Source organism: Protopterus annectens, chromosome 14.part0 (assembly GCF_019279795.1).
Source record: "Protopterus annectens isolate FY-2018-M chromosome 14.part0, PAN1.0, whole genome shotgun sequence".
Lineage (NCBI taxonomy): Eukaryota > Metazoa > Chordata > Ceratodontiformes > Protopteridae > Protopterus > Protopterus annectens.
Genome location: NC_056748.1, coordinates 596,362,809 through 596,386,243, shown reverse-complemented (window position 1 = coordinate 596,386,243; position 23,435 = coordinate 596,362,809). Strand labels below are relative to the sequence as shown.

Sequence of the window (23,435 nt, the reverse complement as noted above, 5' to 3'; positions counted from 1 at the left end):
GGTCTGAAAAAGGATATCTCAGGCCAAACAGCTTGAACTGGGGCTGTCAATAAGGAGAAAGATTTCTCAGATCTGATAGTGAATATTTCTTTAGTCATCCTGACACCTGAACAACATCAAGTTTAAAATAAAGGCCTCTCTTTTATTTCATTCAGAGGTTCTATCTTATTACACCCCTGGGATCACTTCATTGGCTCTGCTTGACAGAGGATCAGTTAACCAATCAATGGGGTGGCGAAAGCCGACACACTCTGGCTAGGCTTATAAATACCCTCTGGCAGATAGCCTAGTACCTACCTATGAACCTCTGTGAGGTGATAGCCGACTTGAGGTTATTCATAAGGAATATTTCCCTTCAACTGCTTTATGGGCTAAATAGTAGAGCACAGAGCAATATATATGTTACCAAGTCAATTTGTATCCACCTCTAGTAGATACATTTCGTAAGCTCTGTGAACAGGATAGTCATGAATTTCTGCAGAGAAAGCATCACAAAGACGTTTATAATGTCACAGAGCTACAATCTCGAGCCCTGGTGGACTTGCTCATGATTAATACTAGTATATTAGACCAGCAGATAAAGGAAGTGCCATTGTTCTAATGGACACCTCGTATTATGTTGAGAATTTGTTAGATATGTTATCAGATGAGTTTACTTATGAAATGTGTGCTAAAATGAAAGTTGAGAAGGTAATATTAGATATACGGTCCATTTTGTCTGATTTGTCCTTAGAGTGTAGCATTCAGAATGACCTGCTAGAGTTTTTTGCAGTTGAACACCCTACTAGTCCAACAATTTATGGCCTCCCAAAGATCGATAAGTCTTTAAATAAACCACCTGTGAGGCCTGTTGTTTCAGGTAGGGGTGAGCTAATGAGCCCTTATCAATATATATCTTGAAAAACAACTTCAAATTATGTTAGACAAGGTTAACTTAGTTTTAAGGGACACCAAGTATTTCTTGGCATCACTGTATGAATAGTCTGGGTCCAGTAGAAGTGATGTTTTCTTACTGGTTACAATTGGTGTGGCCTTACTGTTTATGGTAATACCTAATGATGTGGGCATTGAGTTTATTACACTGTTTTTATACATCAATACACATCCACTTGATAGGCTCTTTATTAGAGATCATTCTGAATAATATTTTTACATTTGATATATTTTATATACAAAAAGTAGGTATAGCCATGGGTATACCTTGTGCTAATAGTTATGCAAACGTCATTCTTGCATAATGGGAAATGCTATATGTTTTACACAATGGTAAAAATAATAAATAATTTGGAAAACTGTGTTTCAATATACAATATGGAATACTGTGTTTCAATATATATAATTTGGAATACTGTGTTTCAAGATATAATTTGGAATACTATGCTTTAGACAATGCCAGTTTATTTCAACAATATATCTCTTTCTATGGCAGGTGTGTGGATGACGCCTTTTTCATCTGGACAGGCCCCATTCCCCTGTTATATGACTTTGTTGAAATATTTACAACAGACAATTTTTTTAAGATTTACTTTTAAGTTCTCAGCTGAGACTACAGACTTTTTGTATGTGAAAATTATTAAAAAAACATACCTTAGGGGATTTATAAGAAACCCTGCAGAAGGTGTAGCACAATGCACAGCCAAAGTATGCACCCCAAGCACATTCCCAGGAATGTTGTGAAGGGGCAATTTCTTAGGTATGCTAGGGTGAATACTAATGATCAGATAATGTTAACTGCTTTCAGTGAGCTAACTAAGCAAGAGCTCTAAGAACAACAATTGGTACACAGAGAAACATGAAAACAGTAAAAACAAGCTCAAGTGTACCTTAACAGCTGAGAAACTGTTAAAACCAAAAATTTAATGAAAGATATAAAAAATATATAGATAAAAACCAATAAATGGAGCGAGAGCTAGCAAAAGTTGATTACTTTCCAGGTTGCCATACAACCTATTACGTTTCTTTTCAAAATCAATATCCTTGGTACAAAGCCTAGAAATACGTACAGTTTGATTTTCCATGATGTTTTTGAATGCGTGATGCGGGTGCATACTCTTACAATGTAGATAATGGTTCTTCCATGTATTTTTTCTGTGCAGACTAGTATGCAGCCTCTTCTTAGATTGCAAGTCCAAATGGACATCTAGAAAGTCGATCTCAGAAGTAGAATAATTTCAATTGAACTCCAAGAAATCAGTACTGTTGTTAAAGTAGTCAATGAACAATAGCTGCTCCTCATCTCCTTTCCAGAGAATAAAGATGTCATCAACGAAATGTCCATAATAAAAAAATGCCCTTTCCATGGGTTCATATCAGAGAGGACTTTTGACTGTTCCCATTGTGCAAGGACTACATTGGAGTAGCTATTCGCACAAGGAGTGCCCATAGCTACTCCCCAAATTTGCCAAAAATAGTCTTGACCATACACAAAGAAACTGCTCTCCAATATTAGCTCTAAAAGGGAACATATCAAATTTGTCTATAATCCTACTTGATTTAGAAAATCACTAATAGCTTCATTCCCATACTCATTGTGAATCACAGTGAACAAGCTGTTGATATCCATAGTAACAAGAAGGAAGCCTGCAACATCTTTCAAGTTTTCCATTTTCATATAAAGATCATTGGGAAAACTGCCTGTGTCTTTCAGGACAGTGCTGGACCTAGGTAGAACCTTCTTGAGTTGATCATCCACATATATGGAGAGTGGTTCACACAGCCATCCTCTTCTGGCTACAGTAGGTCATAGTGGTGGATTACAGAGATCTTTGTGGATTTTAGGTAGCCTACTGATGGTGGGGATGGTTGGGTTAATTACCTCAAAAAAGTCAAAAAGTTCTTCAGATATACATCTTTCTTTCAACATATCAGAAAGACTATTTTGAAATTTGGTGATCATCGATTGTAACTTATTCTTATTAATCTTTCTGTATGTGTGCTCATCCCGCAGCATATTCAACATTTGATTTCTGTACCAGAAAGAATCCATCATGACAATAGCACCACCTTTGTCTGCAGGTTTGATAACCAAATCTTTTCTATCCCTTAGATGAAACAAGGCTTCTCTTTCTTGGTAGGTGGTGGTGTGGAAATGTCCACTATGATTAGTCCCATCTCTGAAACTCCCAACCTCATTCTCACATAAACAAAGCTGTCTTCTAACCTGATTAGTAGAGGTTACTCTGAGTATGAGATAGATAAAGTGAAAAATGATGTTATGTCACACAGAAAATGTTTTGCTAGACCTTTTTTCATATCAGGATGATAATAAATGAACAGCATTGGCTCCACAGGTTAATACATTAAGAATGAGTGGAACATACTCCAATGATGTCAGTTCTATATGTGATATTATTAAAAGGCATTGGCATGTCTTGACCTGTGATGCCAGAAAAAAAAATATTCTTAGCCTTTGTTTTAAGAACAACACCTCCCTTAAGAAAATGTTATGGTATAAATCTTTTGTTAGGAAACAACCTATAATGAATAGAAAAGGCATACACCCCTGCAGAGACTGTAACGTGTCAGAATGTGTTCACAACTGGGGTTTATAAACATCCCATGACTAAGCATATGTATAAGCTTGATTTTTTTTTTGTTTTGCAGATTGCAAGATCTGTGATTTGGGATATCTTGCAACCTGCACAGATTGTAACAATTTTTATATTGGTAAGACAAACAGCATGCTTAAAGATCGCATTTGTGAGCATATTTATGATATCTCCAGGAAAGACAAAAAGAACGCTTTATGTAAACATGTCTTAAGTGCTGGGACTACACATAAATTTAAATTTCTTGTATTACAGCTATTGAATAAGAGCATTAGGGTGGAAACAGTTAGTAATAAGAATGAATGTTTAGAAACTGAATGGATCCTAGAAATGCAAAGTGACAAGGGAAAATGTTTGAATAAGTATGTTCCCTTAAGACCTCTGCTCAGGTCATGTGATCTAAACAGGTAACTTCAGAAACTTTGTATCTTTAAATATTCTGGAGCACTGTGTTAGTTAGATCTGACGAACCACCAGGACTGGAGTGAAAGTGCTTATCTGTTTTAGTTGGTGTTTTATTTGCTGTTTTTATTTGTTTTATTGACTTTTATTAAAAGTATTACATTTTGTCTGCATGTACCATGTCTGACTACTCTTGCATTGAAAACAATATTAATATCTTTACACACACATTTGTCCTGAGCAAGTATTACTTACATGCACATCTCAAACACATACCAACCTGGTTAACAACAGGAAAAATATTACTCCTCCTTAGGAGGAACCAGCAATCCTGATGAACTATAGACCAATAATATTCCAAATTATGTACTGGAATTATTCAGAAGAAAATTCAGTTATGGGAAAAGAGTAAAAATATAATAATAAAAAAGTCGTACTGAACAAGAAATCACTTGTTACTAAATAAAGGTATAACAGATAGTTGCAAAACTGAAAATAATCTAAATATGGTGTGGATAGATTGCAAAAATCATTTGACAGCATCCCACATTCATATATTACTGATATATATGATACTTCCTATACTGATCAGTGACATTACAGTGACCATGAAACAGTGGCAACTCACTATGTACTTGAGCCATGACAAAGGGCAAATTATTATCACAGGGATCAAAGGGGATATTCCACAGTGATTCTGTCACCAGTGGTGCTTTGTTTTGCCCTTAACCTATTCAGCTGTTTACTTAAAAGATTAGGCTGTGGTTACAATATGGATCCTAGAAAAAAACTTGTTTAATGAATTTTCTTCTTTTTGTGGGTGTCTTTTAAAATTGTACAGTTTATCAGATGAGGAGTTGAAAACACAGCTACATATGGTTAAAAAATTTTCAGATGATATAAGAATGACATTTGGTCTTGATCACTCTGCAAAAGCAACATTTAAAGAAGGAAAGTTGCAGCACCGAAAAATATCAACCTGGGACAAAAATGAGACATGAAACATAAGCAGGAGGTAGTTTTTAAATACTGGGAATAGATGATGGGTCAACAATAAAACATGAACAAATGAAAATAAAGCTCAGGAAAGAATACTTCAGAAGACTAAAACTAATACTGAAAACTGCCTTGACACCTAGGAATAAAGTTCAAACTATAAATCAACTTGCTCTTCCTTTTCTAACTTATTGGTTTGGGGTAATTGGTTGACCCCAAAGAATATGGGATCAACTGGACACAAAAACAAATAAAATGCTTCATTCTTATCAAATGATATATAAAAATCAGTGTATACCAAGATTACATATTCCAAACTCTAAACAAAATAATTGGCCTACTTGAAAAATGATTACATGTAAAGATATATAATTGTAGGACTTCATACATACCTCATCAGATCCAAATATAGCGAAAGTTTAAGATGACATCTTTGCTTATTTTAGCAGAAGCATTTTGGACAAAAGTAGGAATGAAAATCAAACCAGAAATAGACAAAAATCAAACTGCCACACAATGTGTCAAAAAACAAAACAAATAATATGAGGAGGAGAATCAGTTGAGAAGAAAAACATGGAAAATCCATAAATTTAGTTGCAAGTGCAAAAATCTTCTTGGGCAACCTCATATTAACCAAGATTTGACACAGGAATGTTAAGAAGTTAACTGAAACCAAGAAGTGAAAGGTTAATAATGTTGGCCCAGTGTAGTGTACTATGTACATGATGGTTTACAAAGTCTATGGAAAATATTCGAGAAACAGACAATTGAGAGTTCCGTAAAACGGAATTGCATACAGTTGCCATCTTGTCGATGAATGTGATACACTGATGGCAGACAGCCTGTAAACTGAAAAGCACAACAATGTGGTAAGACTGAAGCACTAGGGAGTGTGCATACACTACAATATAGATGTAGTTGAGAAGCCTTGGAAACATAAAACACAACATTTTAGAGAATGATGAAGTTAACATCACATGGGATCACCCATTACCAACAGTTTAAAAAACAGATGTAAGAAAACCAGATATAGTAGTCCATGAAAAGAAGACAAATGTAACATTAGTCATTGAAATTGCTATGCCAAGTGATTACAGTATCTTGCATACAGAGAGACATAGTCATACAATGCAAGGATTTGCACACACAAATGAGAGCAATGAGGAAAAAAGATACCAAGACAGTTTTAATAGTAGTAAAAGCAACTTCTTATTAAAAAAAAAGAAAATAATTTACAATCATGCTTAAATATGTTACCAATAACTGTATTCCCATATTAATTACAGGAGGAGGCAATTCTGGGCGCTGAGAAAAACACTCACAGTGAGCATCAAAAAGTGAGACAGTACTCCATTCCTATCATGGTATTAGAAACCCAATATTCTTGGAGAAATTAAACCCAGAGATACATACTTCATATGTATGTATTTATATATACAGTCATACATATATACACACACACACACATATCTGTATATATATATATATATATATATATATATATATATATATATATATATATATATATATTTATATTTCACAGCACCTAAAACCCATTTGGCTGACTTTCATTTCATTAAGACCAAATCACCTAATTTTCAAAATACTGAAAACTCATTTGACTGAATTGCAAGCCATAGACATGATGTGGGTTTCCATTCACCTGTGACTTGTTTGTGCTGAAAAGAATTTCTGTAACGTACAGTGCAGACTGTCAGAATACTGACAGTCATGTAGAAAGTATCATTGTAGTGTTTTTAATTGTGGATATGTCTCTCTACATTTTTATGAGAAATATCTAAAGTAATATGGCGGATGTTTTGTGTGTTCCCAGTAGTAGTGGCAGCGTGTAGAGTACTGTAAGGCAAGTAAAAGGTATATGCCCTTTTCTCTACTGTAATGTAAGCCTGGAGTTAGTATATATAGTTGGGGAGGTGGGGGCACAGCCTCCCACATTGGGGGGGTGGGGGGCATAGCCGTCCCCCCATTTAGTTTGGTTTTGTGTTGTCCGGTTTCTGTTAAGAGGGTAAGTAAGTAGTTTTTAAGTTCTGGAAAGAGGTAGTTATTAGTGTTGTGAGTAGGTTTGTTTATGGCTTAACGTTTAGTGTTTTGAAATTTAGTATTTTAAGCTTTTGGTGAAAAGAGAAGTAGTCAGGAAGTCCTTCTACATGGCGCATCTTATCACAAAAGGGTTCTCATCCAGGAAAAAAGAGGTAATTTTTCCCCTCTACTCGACACTCATTAGATCCATTATAGAGTACAACAACCTTTTTGGAATGTACCTCACAAGACATCTGCAGCAGCTGGAAAAGCCACAGAAGTACCTCACAAAGAGGATTACTGGCCTCAAACAGATGTCCTACACTGACCGTCTCAAAAAACTCCAGCTTTACTCCATAGCGTATCTCCTACTCCAAGGTGATCTCCGCCTATTATATAAAACTATGTCAAACCCAGAGTTGTTGGGCATGCTACACATAAAGAAATCCCAATCCCTCTGAGCTGCATGCTCTAGGGACCTAAATCATGTCACCACAATAAACAGGACATGCTGGAGGGATAGATTCCTGTCCCAGAAACTTCCCATACTCTGGAACAAGATACCCATCTATGTCAAGCAAAGTTCCTCATTAGTACTCTTCAAGAAAAATCTTGATGAGTGGATGGGAAATAGGAAATACACCCCAGGGATCACTCCTGTGGCTCTGCTCAACAGGGGCACAGGAAATTAACTTTCTTGGGTAGCGTAAGCCAGGGAACCTTGTTGGCTAGGCTTACTTAGGCCCTTGGGGCCAATAGCCTAGTACCTACCTATAAATCTATATACACTTTAATTCACAGCAACACATATACGCATACATATTGAGCAAAATTTTGATGATATTGCATTGCTTTAACAAGGTTGTCCCAGTTTGTTCTTATACAAATTTAATTTAGTAGTATACAATGTATGGTGGTTGACAGGTTCTTATACATAATATACAGTATACCAATGTATATTCATACTGCTACATGATGTAGCATATAGAACCTATTCAAAGTTCATGAGGATGGCTTAAAGTTTGAATGTAACATCACCGTTAATGACAATGCTAGTATCTGTGCTCTGAGTTTCAGTTCTAGCTTTTGAAAGATACAAGTGTCTGAATCTGCATGTTCTCATACCTGTGTAGATTTTCCAAGAATCCTTGGGTTTCTTCTCAGTATTGAATTGCAGTCTGTGTTAAGAATAAATCTTGAATTATACCATATTTTTGAGCCGCTCTCCCCAGTTACTCCTATAAAATGTTTGTCTAAACTGGAATTACCCAACATAGGAAAATAAATGCATTTATGATATGACTTATTTACATAGAATGTATGTGCGGAAATTTAACATTTTTAACAGTACTTTATTCATAAGCCTTCACTTTTCTCTAAAATAGTATTTTATGAATAAAACTAATGAGGCACTCCATTTTCCAAATGTACCCGTGTGTGTAATATTCAATGATCTCTATTTTTTAACGACTATTATTGGATTTATTTCCAAGGTGCATGTATGTTGTGATTTAATGACAAACTAATAATTTTAATGTACTAATGTGGCTTATCTGATAGTCACTTCTGCCAGTTGATGTTCGGGTACATTTTGTAGTACATATATTTGTTCATTCTTAAAAGGCAAGCTTTGGTACAGCTACTTCATATCGTCTGATTTAATTCTGATGATTTAATGGCTACATACAACACTGTGTGATTTACTGGATTGGGATACAGCATCTCCAAATTATTTATTAGATCATTGGTAAATGTAGTAATGATTATGAGATGACTTCAGAAAGGTAATTCTATGGCAGCTGAAATGCATCCTATATATCTCTATAACTATTTTTTAATTACATAATGTTTTATTAAGTGATTATTAGCCTAAAATTATATAGATTCCTTTATAATATGTACTCTGGCTAAACAGGGGAATTAAAAGCAGAGATTATTATAGGTATACAATTATATTTCTAGTTTCTATATTGTCTATGCATTTATTCATGGTAGACATAAGCTTAAGTGAGATTTCAGTTTTAGAATGAAAAGCATAACTTGCTAAGCACTGGCCAACAGTCATGTTCATTATTCAAACTATTAAACTTTTTCATGGCAGTTTTCTGATAAATTTGACTTAACCATAAACGGGCAGAATGAAATCATTTGACCCTTGTTTTTTTTCTGCAGTCATATTTTGCACAGCCAGAACAAAGTTACAGCCCTGACTCTAAAGATGCACTGTTTCTATATTGAAAGACGAAGTTCACAGAGTGCACTGAGATAGTCCTCGTTGCCAGGGTCATACTTTAGGGCCTTTTCATAGCATTCAATTGCTTGTGGCTTTTCTTCTTTTACTTGATGAAGGAATCCGAGAATCCCAAATGCCACACTGTCTTTTGTATTTCTGGATATTTTTCTTTCAGCTATCTTTTTCAGATTTGTATAGCAATTGTCCCTTATATAGGATTCATTTTGAATTTTATAGCCTTCCTTTAAGTGGAAAATTGCAAGCTTTTCTAACTTCTTGTGGTACAGCAAGTACTTTCCATATTCAAGGTTGATGTGTTGCCAGTCTTCGGCCTTAAGATTGTTCATCTTTTTTATGATTTCAAAGCGTTCATCTGCTTTACTGTAGTTATGTGCATCTGCATATATGCATGCCAGATCCACTTGTGCAAACTGAAATTTGGGTTTCAGCTCAACAGCTTTTTCAAAGTGATAAATGCAGTGCCTTGTTAAGTCATCAATCTGCCCAGAGGATTTAGACTGGTAGTGCATATCCTTCTTTAATTTAAATAACTTTTTTCTATAGCAAAGACCAACTTGGTGGTGAAGAAATGCAGAGTTTGGCATTTTTTCTAGTGCTTCTTTAAGCAGCATTAATGCCTTATCCACAGACCCCTGCCTTCTTAGAAACTTCGCTACATAACGTGTAACTTGCGGAATGTCTGCTGATGTTGACAGTGCTTTTTCAATGTATTGAAGTCCTTCCTTCTCTTGCTGAAAATCTTGGAGTCGTAAAGCAAGTAATACCATGACAATAGCATCATCTGGATTTAGTTCTAATGCCCGTCTTAACTGTTTAAGAGGCTTGCACTTCTCCATATTTTTGTTTTTGTCATTGGTTGGTTCAAGGCGGTGTAAAGCAATAGCATATCCAGAATTCAGTTTAGGATCATCAGGTTCTATCTCTAGTGCTTTTTCAAAACACTCCTTTGCCTTTTCATAATGTTTTCCACTAAATTTTAACATTGTAAACCCCTTTTCCCCATATATTTCTGGAATATTAGCTGTATAAGTAGAAGCAGATCCTAAATTTCTGCAAATTGTTTTTACCTTTTCAAGATAAGTTTCAGCTTGTTCTACTTCATTCATATGGTAGTAAATCCATGCAAAGTTCCCATATGTAACCACAAGCCACTTTTCTGTATCCTGCGGATGGTCTGCTCTTGCTGTCTTCTTGGCTTTCTGCAGGTGAGTAAGAGCATCCTCATTACATCCATTCAAATAATTTACATATGCAAGCTGGTTGTAAGCATACAATTTGTTGTTCTGCTTAGAAAATTTGATTGACTCATAGATTCTTTCTTCAAAATCTTCAATATCAACATCTTCCCTCCTCAAATCCCATGTGAAATGGCACTGTAGCTGCAGCAATTTGCGCTTCAGAGATTCTTTTGACATCTTGCTGTAATATAAGAAAATAGTATTTGTTGACCATGTTCATTTTTATATAATACATTACATTTTATTAATCACATTTTACAGTAATTTTACAGTTGAGCTTATATTGTGAGTATAGTATCCTTTTGTATCTGTTTAATAAGTTTTCATTTAGGACTACACTTTCAGTAAATGAACTCTACTATAAACAATGCATCTTATAATACTTTGTCAACAAATGATAAATGTTTCTGAATATGTAGCAGAGAAATTTCATTCATTAAATTATATTATTTTACTTATTGTTTTGGTAAAGGAAAGCTTTATCTGGTAAAATGCTAAGTAATGGGGAGTTTATTTTTCACACATATGCATTTTTGCAAAGAGATTAAGAACTTTTTCAGTTGTTTCTTTATAGTTTCACAGTTGCCTGCAATGTTGAAACTTCACTACTGAATTATCATAATTCACCCTGTTTTGTTTACTAATGGTGTTTTGCTAATGGTAAAGTATTATATGACTTATTTCTATTTCTTTGGTAGTTTTGCAACATTATTCCGATTTTTACAACTATTATAAACTATTTTAATTTCCAAGATATATATTATTATTTGTCTTAAAACAAGTGAGGTAGTATAGTCACTGCAATTTCATCCAAAAATTATTTTTTGAAGTATTGCCAGAATCAGCTTTAGCTAGTTACTTGGTCAAATACAATACAGACTGGAAATAACCATTATAATAGTTCGGGGTTTGGTAACGTGTATGATAGTTAAGGGTCTGGGACGCTGTCCTTTTGTTAACTGATGTTTCAATAAGGATGCTTGCACAATATTGTATGGTCTGAATGTTGCAACACATAAAGCCAAAAACTTACATAGTTCACATATTTTTGGTTAAGGAGATTTAACTAATGAACTATGTTATTGGGACATCTTGCCAACAAATATACTGAGTTCTTCTCATGTTAAATATTTTGTTTGGCTTTATTACTGTTTTAATAATCCATAGAATGACTGTGTGTGTAAATAATTGACTATTTCAGCACTGATGGGAGTAACAAATGCATTACATGTATTCATTTAGAAAATCTGCTAGGAGTATTCAGGTGGAGTTATGAGCTAATACCCAAGGATCATGTAGGCTGTGAGAAAAACATTAGATATTAATGAGGCACTGAAGTTCAAAGACTGATGTCTCCTTTCTCCTTCATTGCATAGGTAGATATTATTTCTACATGACACATTAACTGGGGCACCACAGTGCCTCATTTATTACGATGTCCATCTTCAGGCTTCAGAATTGGACTCAAACATAGCAGAAGTTCTAATAATCTCTTCCTGAAGCTCATTTCCCTCCTTTGATAGAATTAATGGTTTCAACTTTAATGTAAAATGACACTATAAATGCGATACTGATGGCATTATTTATGCCCTAAAGTGCCCGTGTAATAAGTTTTACATTGGTTAGTCTAAAAGAGTCTTTAAAATCAGGCTTTTAGAATACATTTGAGACATTGACAAGAGAAAAGAACAGAGCTCAGTGGCTGAAAATTTCCATAAAGTACATCATGTTCAATCTGGAGGGCTGCAAGCATCCATTCTGGAAAAAAAAAGATAATATTTATACAGATGAAACCATGAAAAATAAGCTTCTGTACAAAGAAGAAGCAGTAGTGGTGCTGCGGTAGCATTGTCGCCTCACAGTAAGACGCTGTCCAGTTCGATTCTCAGTTAGAGCGTCTTCTGCGTGGAGACATGCGTAAATGGGCGTACCTTCGTTGAAGGTTGTGCGTCTGGGCTGGTAACTCGGCACGTAAAAATCAACTACCAATCAGCGGACTGGAGTTCCGCTGTGGCAACCCCCTATTCGGGAAAAGCCGAAAGACACAACAACAACAACGAAGCTTTGTATATACTGAAATTTGATACAATGATACCTAAGGGGAATGAATACAGAGCTCAACTGGCAGGTTTTACTTTAAGTATTGATTTAATCATTTTAATTGATTAATTATGTGTCTAATTGTGTCAGTTATAAAAGGGTTAGGGTTTTTGAATGTACTATACTCCTTGTAGGCATTGGTGTTGAGACGTCAGAAAGAATAAATGTTTTTTATACAATTGTTTTGGTCACTAGTTTTGTGGTTAGATATCAGATTGTTTCCTAGTGTATTCTAACAGTTTCCCTCACTTTGATAGTGAACACTCTTGGTAGTAGAAAAGACATTTGGTGAAGGGGCAAATGGTCAGACTGTCCAGGCTGGTCTCTGAGGATGAGATCTTTCTAAATGAACTTGACAAATTGAAAATAATTTTTCTGGAAAAGAACTATCCAATTAAATTGATGAAAGAAATATCAGGTGAAGTTATGCACAAGTGGATGGATAGGTTTTGCCTATTATTAAATATCCTGATAACATACAGATCCACACCACGTAAAATAACAACTGTAATGGAGCCATGGTGATGGCTTTTAATTATGAAGTGGAATATGTTAGAGACATTTTCAACAGAAATTGGAATGGAGTGTTTGGGACTTTAGGACTGATTTCAAAATTAGAACATAACCCCACTACAGTTTTTAAGAAAGGTAAAAATATCAAGTCTTTATTGGAAAGAACAAATCAAAGCAATGGATGTAGTAGTGACAGCAATAGCAGGATGCAGAAATATTGGAAATGTTCACAATGTCCATTTACTTTGGTTGGGGACAAAATGAATATTATTGATTACCCCAAAGTAATTCTTCAAAAGGGAAATCTATGTGCGATACAAATGGAGTTTTATATCATGCCATTCACTCCTCTTGTTCAGCGTACTATATAAGGAAAATGGAACTTGCATCGAAACATGTATTTATCAATATAATTATGCCATCAAAAAGAATAATGCTCTAAATACATTGCTAATTGTCCAAAATTTCTTCTTCTTTTTTTTTTAAGAAAAAGTGATAAAAAAGAAAAGAGGTGGTAACTGGGAAGCATTTTTAGAGTACAGAGAACTTTACTGGCAACTGCTATTCAATACTTCCTACTTCCCAGGTTTAAAAAAAAAATATATAGTCTTAGCAGTACCTTAATTTTAAGAGCTGATAGGACATAGTTTTTTCCTTATAGTATTGATCACACTAGTTAACAATTTTAAATCTAACTGCTTTAGAATAAATTGGATTGTTTTAAGTTTTTGTTATGTTGTGATATAAAACCAATTGGTTTGAAGCCAAGTATAGACATGATTTAGAACAGCATTTCTTTAAGGAAATTAATTGCTTGTTTAGTTGAGAGAATTTAAAGACAGGAAATTATGCATCCCAAGATTCTGATGAAGTTCCTGAGTACATTAGGAACAGAAGTGCTTAATCTTTTATTAGGTTGCTTGTTTTGCACATCATTAAAAGCTTTTAGTTACGAACGTTTTTGGGTTTTTTTCTAATGATCATGGGGATACAGAAGAGATGCTGCGCCTTTTTGATCATCAGTAAGTTAAACTGACACAGTTATTTTCCACTTCCTATATTCTTTCTCTTTCATTCTATCCCTCCACTTTCTCTTCCATACTCTTTTCTCCTTGCAATTTACTATGCACCCACTATCTTTCTTACTGTTTTTATCATCTATACTTATTTGCCTCTTATTGTGTCACCTTCCTTTGACCTTTCTTAGACTATGATATTATTTTTACTGTCATGCTTCGGTTTCTGTACCTCCTCTACCTTACTTCTTTATTTTGTCCATAATTTCCACATATACTTAGATAATTATTTATAGAAATGTATGTTTTGTGTTGGTCTTTTACATACTCATGCTTCTTTTTTGATCTCATTTGTATAATGTATTGTAACTTTTTTAATACTTTTATGTTTCTAAGGTCACATATATACAATTTGCATTCTGTCCTATGGAGCATTTCTCCCTGGGCTTCTGCCAAAAATGGGATTTATGCCCAGTCACACTTTCCTGGTAATCAAATGCCAAATAAATAAATAAATGGAAAAAAATGTCACAGTAACAGTGTCACTCCAATATCAGTTAATTCAAATTTTTAAATGTTTGTTTGTCAGAGTAAGCAAATAATCTGCTCAAAATAAATATTCAGGAATTTAGGAAATTGTACATTAATTCATTCAGCTCTCTTAGTTTGAAAATTTGAGAAAAAAATCAGAGAACTTATTCTTACTTCATGAAAATAGAATCTGTGGGAAGGTCTGAAAGATAGCAAAACAAAGATTTCACATTGAACATCATTCATGTGTTTGTTATGCTAAGAGTTTTCTTTAAATCTCTGCAGTTACTTATGCAAATATAGAGAGCAAATCCTATATTTGTTTATACTGTGGAAGCTGTGTTATGCACACCCTTTTATTTTTTTTCTAGCTTGTCAAAAAAAACTTTTTAAATTGCATTATTCTTTGCACATGTTGTAAAGAGCTGAAGTTATATGCACTACAGCTGTCTTTTAAGCATCTGACACAATTACACTAATATCAGTTTGCTTTATTAAAATATTATAGTATATAATTAAAATATAATCATTTATTTTAATAATTGTAGTCTATTATCTCAATAGTAACACATCTGAAACTTCCCTCAAGTAACGCACATGAAACTTACCTCAATTTCATGTATATGTGTGTGAGACGGGTGTTTTTATTATTATTTTTTTTTGTATGCTGCTTTAGCACAGTACAAATATTAACTAAAAGTAATTTTACTAGCCTGCATGCCATTGGTTATGCTTTATAGCTAGGTCTGCATATTACTTTGTTAGTTTTAACTTTCTTTTACATTTTGAGAGTATGTTCTTGAGTTGAGTAGTTTTATTTGACAGACTTTACTAATGTTCTTTTTATAATGCCAAGATAAGGTACATTCCATGACTCGGTAAAATGTCTAATCTCAAAACTGGCCTGCTGGTACAGTGCCAGGTTGTGTGACACTGACCTGAGATCAACTGATGATAAGCCAAGTACTGGAATGCTGGCTTGTTGCATGGATGATCATGTCTGATGCTGTGGTTTGGCATTCTCTAGTAGAGCCTGGAAATGATGCTATGTTTATGCAGACACTTTGATGTCACACTCACAGCAGTGTATATGCAATGTGATCATGTGCATGAAGTGTCACTGCATCACCTGCCCCCAGTTAGGGACACTTCATTCCATTTAGAAGTTCATAATTCATCACAGAGATAATTGATGAAAAAAAAACCCTTCAAATTAAAGTAGAGTGCTGGTTAGGGAAGGGGTCAGTTTTAATGCAACATGGAGATGATTTTATTTTATGCAGTAGAAGAGTGTATATGACTTGTCAAATGTTCACCTTATCAAGACTCATCTCTTTCAGACTGAGATTGTAAAAAAAATATAAAATCAAGTATTTACTAAGGGAAGACTGTGTGTGTGTGTGTGTGTGTGTGTGTGTGTGTGTGTGTGTGTGTATGTGTGTGTGTATGTGTGTGTGTGTGTGTGTGTGTGTGACCCTCCCCTACACCCAACCATGTATTATAAGCCACCTCTCAGGTCACACATCACTTGGGGAAAGAGGCTCAATTCTGAAGACCTTACCACTCATTTTTTCTCTTAAGACTAGGTCAGATTGTTTTTCTGTAAACATAAATTAGAATTTATTTTTAACAGAATTGTTATGATTCTAATATTTGTTCATAGCTCCCAAGCAGATTTAAGAATCAGATGACCTGAGTTAGAACAGTTAAAAACAGAGGTGCAAAAATTGTTCAGCTCCACTTCTTAAGTGACCTTTTCTTCAAAAATTAACACTGGAAATTTTTGTTACTTTGGGGATTTGAATGGAGAAGCAATCCCTGAAATCCTTTATTATATATCTTCAGCTGTTACACATTGTGTCACATAATATATATATATATATATATATATATATATATATATATATATATATATATACGTTGTTTGTCTTTTGGCTTTTAGGGGTCGCCACAGCGGAACTCCAGTCCGCTAATGATTGGCAATTGGTTTTTATGGTGTCAAGTTGCCAGCCCAACCTTCAACGAAGGCACGCCCATTCAACGCATGTCTTTCGAATGCCCACTTGACCACGGGGAGGACATGCAGACTCCACACAGAAGGCACTCACAACACAAGCCGAGAATCGAACGGGAGAACCTCTTGCTGTGAGGCAACAATGCTACCGCTGCACCACCACGGAAGTTGCATATAAACATATCTATATATATATATATATATATATATATATATATATATATATATATTTTTTTTTTTTTTTGGGTTTGAAGTCAACTGCTAGAACACTGGGGTATAGTAATTAGGTTCACTCATTATATTACACAGATCTGACCTTAGTTGGCTAAGATGTATTACAAATTAATCACAAGGCAGACACCAACTAAAAGGTAGAACTAGCAGATTTCACAGCAATGAAACATCTTATATAAAAGCAGCATGTTTATGCAATATACAGAATCACAAAGCATGAATAGTGTACACTTCATAAACTAAAGCAATGAGTTCATGGTTTAACACCTGCTTTGCCTTGGTAATCTTTTTTATCTGCAATTATACTATATAAATTATTATACTTGTCTGTAACATAGTAGAAGCAATATAGTAAGCATGTAAAAAGCACAGATAAGTGGACTGTGCTTAGAGACTTGCAGCACAAATGTAGTTTGGGACAAACTAAGTTGTCCCGGTCCCTCGAGTAAGAGGGTAAAGGGGAGGGTATAGAGGTAGTAAGTAAGGTGAGTATTGTAGTTGGATAGTATTGTTGGTTTGTGGTGGTGAAAGGGTTAAGGAGAGAGGGAGATGTAAAAGGAAGTGAGGTAGGAGAAGGTGGAACTTCTGACGGTATTAAGTGTTAGGGATTAAAGGAAGTAGGCACATTTGGCATGAGTTGTTGGCCCTCCCACCCTCCTTTTTGTATATGGATGGAAGATGTGGGCAATTTGAGGTGGAGAAGATGGACAGGATTGTCCTCTTCTGTTCCCCCTGTAAAGAAAGTGGTTATTGGTTAATGGTTTGGTATGGTGGTGAGGTGAGTAGGTAACGCTGCCTCTTTATGTGGGTGAGTAGGTACGCTGCCCTGGTGGAGGAGGTATCAGGATGAGTAGGTACGCTACACTGAGGTAAAGTTCATCCAGGGTGAGTGGTGATGCTGCCCTGAGATCATCGTAGCTGAGGAAAATAACTAATGTTGGTTTTATGTGTATATAGTTCATTGTATAATACAGTTTAATAAAAATCGTCAAATGTCTTTATGCGTTTGGTGTGGTTATTTAAAGGGGGGACGGGACAATATATATTAGCCATACATGTGTACGAATATATAAACACTGTTGGATACAACAAATTTTTTTAGTAGTGAAATAGCAATCAGGAAAAAGGATGTTTATCTGCACTGTCCATTGAAAAGAAAACATACAATATGGCATATCATAATAATGTACATGTAGTTACTTTGTATGACAAAGGAGTATACTGAACACTTAAACTATAAATGAAAGAAAAACTCGCTTTCCCACCTCAGAAAGTTACTAACTGTAGTTCATAACTGCATGACTCTATGAAGTTTTAATGAGTATCTGGATGAATCAATCTTTTTTGTTACATATGCAGTTCATAAAGTACAGTATGAGGCTTATGCTTTAATTCCTGTCTAGTTTTGATAACAAGTATGTGTTGCAATGACTTTGTATGAGTTACTGCTCCTTATACTTTCAACAGTTCTCTAGTTGTGAGTTAATACTTTAAATTTTTGTAAGCTAAAATACTAGTTTTACAGGGAATGATGAACAAGCATTGCTGGTAAATGGTATGAGGTAAACAAATCTTAAACTGGAACAGAGCAATGACTATAAAATCTTTGTCTCTATCTGGCGTAATGCTACTTGCAGACTACAAAACATCAGATTCATATCCTGTTATTCCTCAGCATTTTTTCTATAGAGCACTTTGATTCATTACATGTACATTTTTTTAGTGAGTGAGACACATGATGTGTATGAACTGTCTTACTTATCTGCTGATAAGTAATACTCCTGCAACACATTTTCTGGCTTTTGTTTAACAGTAGTTAACGCCTGATGCTCTGTGTGTGTTTCGACATGCATTTCTGCATTCATACTTGCTTGTCATATGGTACGCTGTTAAATGAATGTCCAAACTACATTTTCCTCTTCTCATTCCATGTTGTCATGGTTATCAGTTAAATGGAATTGTACACTCCAGTTTGAGCAACATCTAATCCCTCCTTTCTCCTGTTGGCTTCTTCCTGCACACCCCCTTACAGCAGTCACACCCTTCTTTAAACACATATTGATATTTATATGTTTTACATGAATTGTGTACAATAACATTTTCACCACTAACAAACTACATGATCTAGTACGAGACATCTGGCCTGAACTGAAGTGATTTGTAGTTTAAAACATTGTGCACCATGCATCCAATTCAGGATTAAGAATGCAAGTCCTTGGGACTGTCACATGCTGAAATATAAGAATCAACACAGATTCAGAAATTGCCTCATGAAATGTGCCGCAAAACATGGTACATACCTGGTGCACTAGAATTCTGGTGCACAGAAGGGCTGTAGAACATGAAGTGACACAGAAAGTGAGTAGTAAGCTACTAATTATATAACTGTATGCATATGTAAAGACTACGTTATCTCCATATACATTTTAACTTTGAAATAAATTTCTTCTCAAAAAATCTATCCCTGTTGTGGTATAATATTTGCCTAATTCATGCATACAAAACTTCTTTACATGGGTAACAATCTCTAACATTGCAACCATTACTTGTTTTACAGTTTGTAAATAATAGTTAAAAAACGAGTTCTATGGCATGAGTTCATGAAACAAGTCCTAACTAAAATAATATTAATAATGTAACAGCTGCAGACAAGCTACTTGCAGAAAGCAAATAAATAGAATCTACATTGAAACATAAACTATATTTGTACTTTAAGCCAAATATATGTTCTGTATTTGCATGATATCATTAATGAGCAATTTGTAAATGCTATTAAGCACATGGCAAATTAATTTGTTAGAGCAATTCTTCAGACTATATCTACTACGCACAAACTGGTGATACATTTACACAACACTACTGCTAATTGATATCTCTTTAAATAAAAACACAAAAACACAAGTGCATTAACATAAGACATTTCATACCTTGTACTGTCACTGCACGGTCTTCTTTGCAATATTACTTGGCTGTGAAAGGCAGTGAATAATTTCTCTGTCTTCTGCAATGCAGCTAACACACAGTGTGCTTGTATTTGTAGGCGAGGTTCCTATAGGTCACATGACTTATTTCTGTAACGTCATAGTGCTGAACCGAAACTAGAAAATGAAACTGGCTGCAAAATGTGAAGCAATTTAATCTGTTCACTCGAGTATCCCTGAGAAATTGAAACTAAACTGAAGGAATGAAATCACAATCCTTAGGCTGTGCTGTTTTACTTTGCACAGTTTTTAGAGAAAATGGGTATTACATTCGCTTGTTTAGTCAGAAATGTAATAGAAACTTGCAGACTTGCCTTTTTGACTATTGTAACATTTTATTTCACGTCAAGTGGGCTTTATATTATTTATGCAACTTAACCTGTATCCATAGCCTTTTGTCTTCCCATATTTAAAAGGACGTATAATTATTTTGCCATGTTCCTTTGATTTATTAACATGTGCATTATATTTTATTATTTCCAAGTACTGCAAAATCATACTACATTAAAACCAAAGTGTCACATGAGGTAATGAAATACCTAAAAGTAAAATCTAATTGAAAGAGCATATATAAACACTAATAGCAAATCTATTGCACTGCAGCTATACTTCATCTTGACATGGGGGTTGGGGGGGTGGTATAATGGTTAAGGAGTTCACCTCACAGATACAAAGTACTGAGCTTGGTTCTAACTTTCATTGTTTGATTATTAGCTAGGTGTTTAATGATCCATGAAATGATTGCCTAGTATTTATCGATTAGTTGCTTAATCATATCTCTTTGTTTCTGTACCATAGACACACTCCTCTCTAATTTTCTTAAGCTACAGGGCAATTAACAAGATTTTTGAAACCTTGCCTTTTTCAACCATTCTTTAAGCTGTGGGTAGTCCAGCTATGTCATTTATAAGTATAGTCTACAATAAATGCAATCAGAGTGATTTAATTTCATTAGTCCAGAGATCTCAAAGATAAATAGAAAAGCAAAAAAATGGTATAAAAGTATTTATACGTGAGTCTATAAATACACTATTTCACTGTGCTGCAAATTGGCTATTCATTTCTTCCAATTCTCCCAAAAATGTAAGTTAATAGACAAATCTTACCATATCAGTTAATCTACAAGAGAGCCCTCCTTGAATGGTTCTTGATTTTGTTCATCTTCTCAACCAATCAGAATATGGCAAACACTAGGAAAATTAAATGTTCAAGGACATCTGTGCACTCATACTACTGCATTTTGTGACAGAATATGCATATGTGTGTATGTATGTATGTATATATATATATATATATATATAATACCAGCCCACCAAATCCCCCTTTCCATGTTAGAAATGAGCACCTACCAGCAAAGAAGAAAAAATAATGAAAAGTTGACATTTGTACTAAGAACCAACTAATATGTAAGCATGCACTGAGCAGAACTGTAGGAACTCCTACAAATGAGTCCAGATTTCTCCTACTACAATTCCATTAATTGTTATTGTTGGTCGCCTGTAAGGGGACTGAGTCAAATGCTTTACTGAAGTTACACTATACAACAACAACAACTAGACTGCCATTGTCAGTTCCTAGTGTTTGCAATATTACACAATCATTTTGGACAAACAGCATCTATTTTCCATAAACCCATATTGGCACATATCCTGCAATTTATTGTTATAAATACAAATAGTTCTTCCTGCAGCATCTTCACCATGTATTTCCTTCCACAGTGAGATGGAATACAATGTGAGTGGGCATGTCCACATGCAGACCTCAGTGCATGTTTTAGACCAGCTTCCAGCTGGTGAACTCCTGAATGCTCAGAAAATGCAGAACATCTACCTGTATTTTTGCAGCTAAGCAGTGGTAACAATGCAGCATCATGTTCTTTGAGAATGTCTATGTCTCTTGCATTCAGACCCTGACAACTTGAATTGCTATAGTTTTATTTAGAACCTAGTGTTTGACAATAAAATCTAAAACAGCAGCTAATAATAACAATGAATTAGGAATAGTTTTGCTGGTGATAATAGAAATATGCAGGCATTAAAAGATAAGAGAGTGTCAGCTGTGTAGTAATACCACTGCTGGGGCAAGCCAAATCATGCGTCTCATTCAGCTGTTAGAAACGAGTCAAAATTTAAGTGATCCTAGTATACCTTCCAACTTTTTGTAGCAGCTATTTTTGATTCATTTTAAGTTTGTTTTTTCAAAATAGGGGGTAAAATTGTAACAGATGACACGTATTTGCTTGCGAGGAGGGCAGGGTTTGAACTATGACACATGTATTTGCTTGCGAGGAGGGCAGGGTTTGAACTACCACATAAACCATGTTGGACATCTTTCTAGCTGTTTTTTACTGTCATGTGTTTTAAATTCAGATACTTACAATTAAAACTGAGGCACAGATTTTATGTTGCCAACCTACATTTAACTACTGTGGTTCTCAGAATGCTGGCTGCTCGATTGCTTAGTTTCCGGACTAAGTGCAGGTAATAATGGCTTGCACGTGCACAGCACATTTATATTATTTCTACCCTACTCACACTATGAACAGAGAGACTGAGACTAGTTCCTCTCCATAAACATCTGTAGCAGGCAACAACAAACTTGACTATCTGTCTGCCCTTTTAACCAAGAATTTAGAAGATACTGCATTAATAAAACAGATGACTACTGAAAATCATGAAGAAATCAAACAGCTGTCAGCAAAGATAAATCTTCTATAATCTACTGTTTGAACAAATAGTGCATATGTACTATACATTTTCAGTGTCAAGCTAACCAATGTAATATAATAAATATACAAGCTAGAGACTTATTTGAGGTAAAATAATTTGAGATTAGTTGGTCTTAATGAAGCAACAGCGAAGAACAACCATTTAAGTTTAAAAAAACTCACACAGTGGAAATACTACTAACAAAACAAAATCACTGGACCAGAGACAGGTTATAGTTAAGCACTTTCATCCTGTTTATTACAGAGCAACCCGCAGTGGTGGTGCTGCGGTAGCGTTGTCGCCTCACAGTAAGATGCTGTCCGGTTCGATTCTCAGCTAGAGCGTCTTCTGCATGGAGACATGCGTGAAAGGGCGTACCTTTGTTGAAGGTTGTGCGTCAGGCCTGGCAAGCCGGTATGTAAAAATCAACTGCCAATCATTAGCAGACCGGAGTTCCGCTGTGGCGACTCCTAACCAGGAAAAGCCGAAAGACACAAACATTCTGTTTATTACAAAACTTCATCAGAACAACCAATGCAAATACTTTCACTTCCTTTTATACTGACAGTAATCATGACGTCATTTCCACCATTAATTAACTTTCAAAAATTTTAAACAATATATATATAAATTATTTACACAAAGTCTTTAGTGTTTGAATGTAAAAGCCATTATATAAAACAAGTAAATAAACACTCTATTGTTGCTAATTATTTATTTATTTCAGATAGGTTTTGAAAGAAATGTTGTCATTAATACCTGGAGCTACATCTTCTCTTAGGAAAATCTGCCATTTTAATTGTTTTTTTTTCTAAATAATTATTAAAAGGTCCTACAAAAACCTACTTCTATCAACTTTC

General features: G+C 34.8%; 1 protein-coding gene across 1 annotated transcript; it reads right to left on the bottom strand.

Moving 5' to 3' along the window:
- Positions 1 to 8,317: 8,317 nt before the first annotated feature.
- LOC122789122 (interferon-induced protein with tetratricopeptide repeats 5-like) lies at positions 8,318 to 19,951 on the bottom strand. The gene is made up of 2 exons (XM_044056338.1): positions 19,814 to 19,951; positions 8,318 to 10,659 (listed from the first exon to the last, which is right to left on the bottom strand). Exon 2 carries the CDS (start codon positions 10,653 to 10,655, stop codon positions 9,216 to 9,218), a length of 1,440 nt encoding a protein of 479 aa, XP_043912273.1. The 5' UTR covers positions 10,656 to 10,659; positions 19,814 to 19,951; the 3' UTR covers positions 8,318 to 9,215.
- Between the last annotated feature and the right edge of the window lie 3,484 nt (positions 19,952 to 23,435).